At 41.7% G+C, this 3,023-nt stretch overlaps 1 protein-coding gene across 1 annotated transcript; it reads left to right on the forward strand.

The window, feature by feature from the left end:
- The first annotated feature begins 734 nt into the window (after positions 1-734).
- On the forward strand, positions 735-2,400 carry LOC115207256 (E3 ubiquitin-protein ligase RNF186-like). The gene is made up of 3 exons (XM_029774232.1): positions 735-803; positions 926-1,507; positions 2,028-2,400. The coding sequence occupies exons 2-3, from the start codon at positions 1,170-1,172 to the stop codon at positions 2,110-2,112; spliced, it is 423 nt and encodes a 140-aa protein (XP_029630092.1). The 5' UTR covers positions 735-803; positions 926-1,169; the 3' UTR covers positions 2,113-2,400.
- Positions 2,401-3,023: the final 623 nt, after the last annotated feature.

The raw sequence follows: 3,023 nt of genomic DNA on the forward strand, positions 1-3,023 counted from the left end.
TCAGGAGTTTTTCCTAGGGAGTTTTTCCCAGCCACCGTGCTTCTTTCACATGCATTGCTTGCTGTTTGGGGTTTTAGGCTGGGTTTCTGTACAGCACTTTGAGATTTCAGCTGATGTACGAAGGGCTATATAAATAAATTTGATTTGATTTGATTTGATCATAAACTGGACGTACACTGACTGACACAAACATTAGAAACACCTTTTATTCACTCAGTCTATGTGCCCTTTGTAGACATGAACACCTGCCCTGTAAATGTGTCAAAGGAATTTTCTATCCTAATGCTATAAATTAACAATCAATATATCCTTGACTAATCCCCAGGGTTTGTAAGACACAGGGTTAATAATTAGGCAAGGACTCAGCTTTCTGCAAAAGGTCTGTTCAGTTTATTCAGAGAACGTTCTGAGGTCCAAATAACAAAGATGCTCATTTTATCCTCTCTCCGCTTACGCACACACCTCCACACCAACCGTAGATAACCTATGCACACACATACGCACAGACAGTAGGTGAACAGTATCTCTTCCTTCTCTTATCTAAATGTCAATACACGGCCCTGGCAATTCTCCTGAAGTGACCTACTATGCTATAGAAGTGACCTTGAAGTGTTTACCTCGTTCCATGGAACTTTACTGCCTCACCTGAGAGTAGAGGAGGTGAGAGACCGCCCTTTCTGGGAAAATAACTGAACTTTGTCTCCTCCCCCAAGGCTTAAAATAAGAGCACACACTCTTCTCTCTCACACACAACATTTTATCGTCGGATAGTTGGTCGCTGTGCTGAAAATCTTCCAGAACTTGTAAGTAAAATATTGCCTGTTGATTTAAGATATGTTATTACATTATATATGTTTACATAGTGCCAGTGATGAAGTCACTGAGTCTAATTTAATTTATTTTAACATCTTAATGTGTTTTGCAGATTCCTGACCTACGCTCCAAAACACAGATCTAGGATCAGCTCATCCTCATCAAATCCAAACCAGGACCTGAATAAACCACAAGGGGAACACTGACCTCAGACCAGCAATTTAAACCCCACGTCTTCCTGCCCAGACACTGACTCTCTGTCTAGAGTTCCTCTGTGCTCCAGCCGTATATCCATCCATCCATCCATCCATCCATCCATCCATCCATCCATCCATCCACACCCCAGCCATCCAGCCATGGGTCTGATGATCGAGGACATGGAGTGCTGCGTCTGCCTCCAGTCCTACTCTCGTAGGGAGAAGATCCCTCGGATGCTCCACTGTAAGCACACAGTATGTGGGCTGTGCTTGCAGGCGATGTCCAGGCACCAGAGCGGCCTACTGACAGTCTGCTGCCCACTGTGCCGTTGGATCACCTGCACCGAGCCCAGCCTCACCCTGCCGGGGTCGCTGTGGGTTAACACTGAGATCTGGGACCAGATACTAGACACACAACAGGAAGAGGAGGAGGAGGAAGAGGAGGAAGAGTGGAAGGAAGCTAACAGACAGACACAGACCACTACACAGTACACATGGTGAGTACCCCAGGCAAAGGTGGATGGATTGATAGACTGATTTAGAAACCTGGAGAAACCTTCCTCTGCTCTCTTCTCTTCCTCCCATTTTGCTCTGCTATCACTCTCTGCTCTCTCTCTCTGCTATCTCTCTCTGCTATCTCTCTCTGCTATCACTCTCTGCTATCACTCTCCCCTTTGCAGCGCTCTGCTTTTTTTTCTCTCTCTCGCTGTATCTCTCTCTCGTATCTCTTGTTCTCTCTCTCGCTCTCTCTCTCTCTCGCTCATCTCTCCTTTTCTCTCTCTCTGCTCTCTCCCTTTCTGTATCACTACATCTATTGGTCTTGATTTCTCTCTTCATCAGTTGTATTGTTGTACTGTGATGGTTTTACTTTAGGTGACAGTTTCCTCACGTTGATGGTATTATACAGCTTCCTTTTTAGGTTCAGAAGTCTGTTCAATTACTAAACTGAAATTCTCTCTCTCTCTCTCTCTCTCTCTGCCTACTCTGTTTCTTTCCCCCTACTCTCCTGTCCTCCAGGTCTCCATCAAGGCATTGTGGCCTGAGGCTCAAAATACAGAATTTCCTGAGGAGGATGAGGAGGATGAAGCACATTGTACTGTAAACCGAGAAGACGAAGAGCAGAGAAGAAGAAGACTGGATGTTACCATTTCAGAGTAGGAGATACTCATTGAGTAATGAAGCTAATTCACTAAACAGGACCGACCTGGGATTTTCCATAATGAGGCAAGATTGAACCAATTATTCATGTGATTTGGGTTTGATTGACTTTGGGTATGTGTAATGTTCTCAGTCAACTTACCTGGTAAAATAAGGGTTAAATAATATTAGTAATAATGAAGGATGGATAGGGGGAGGAAATATAAAAGAAGTTATTAAATGGATTGAGGATGAAAGAAAGATAAAGGGACCATAGACGGACGGACGGACGGACGGACATTGTCTGCATCATTTCCAATCCCCCATATAAGGGAAGTTGGATTTGTTTATCCTCATTTTACATGTTTTATTTATCTGTTCTGTTTAAAGAGCATGTTTTTTTATACTGGAATTATATTTATTGGTAAATAAATACATCCACTTTAAAATAACCCTGTCTTAGAGTTGTGAAATTGCTTATTATTATCACTACATTTGGAAAGTAACTGTCCGATATCCAACTATTTATGGACCCCAAATAGAGTTGGGGGTGTTAATTCACTACACATTCTACACTACTATTTCCTAAAACACAAAACAAACCCAAAACATTCCACTGTCCTTGGTTTTGCTGTGTGCTGTATGTCTTGTCTTTGGCATCATTAAAACAGAAGATATGTTTATCAAATATCTCTCTGCAAATATTATTACGTGATTAAACTGATTAATCGTGTAACTTTAATTAACTAGAAGGTCGGCGCACCAAGGAAAATATTCAGATTACAAAGTTATAATTTTCCTAATATAACTTTCAGATATTATAATATCTGATCGATTAGTCTCCTTTAATGATTTGTTAGTTTACCTCACTTCAAT

The sequence above is a fragment of the Salmo trutta genome, chromosome 14, assembly GCF_901001165.1.
Source record: "Salmo trutta chromosome 14, fSalTru1.1, whole genome shotgun sequence".
NCBI classification, from domain to species: Eukaryota; Metazoa; Chordata; class Actinopteri; order Salmoniformes; family Salmonidae; genus Salmo; species Salmo trutta.

Bases quoted from the DNA above. Each gene is read 5' to 3' on its own strand.
- LOC115207256 (XM_029774232.1), top strand. From the start codon at position 1,170: ATGGGTCTGATGATCGAGGACATGGAGTGCTGCGTCTGCCTCCAGTCC. The intron at 1,508-2,027 runs GTGAGTACCCCA...CCTGTCCTCCAG, and splicing joins ACCACTACACAGTACACATG to GTCTCCATCAAGGCATTGTG.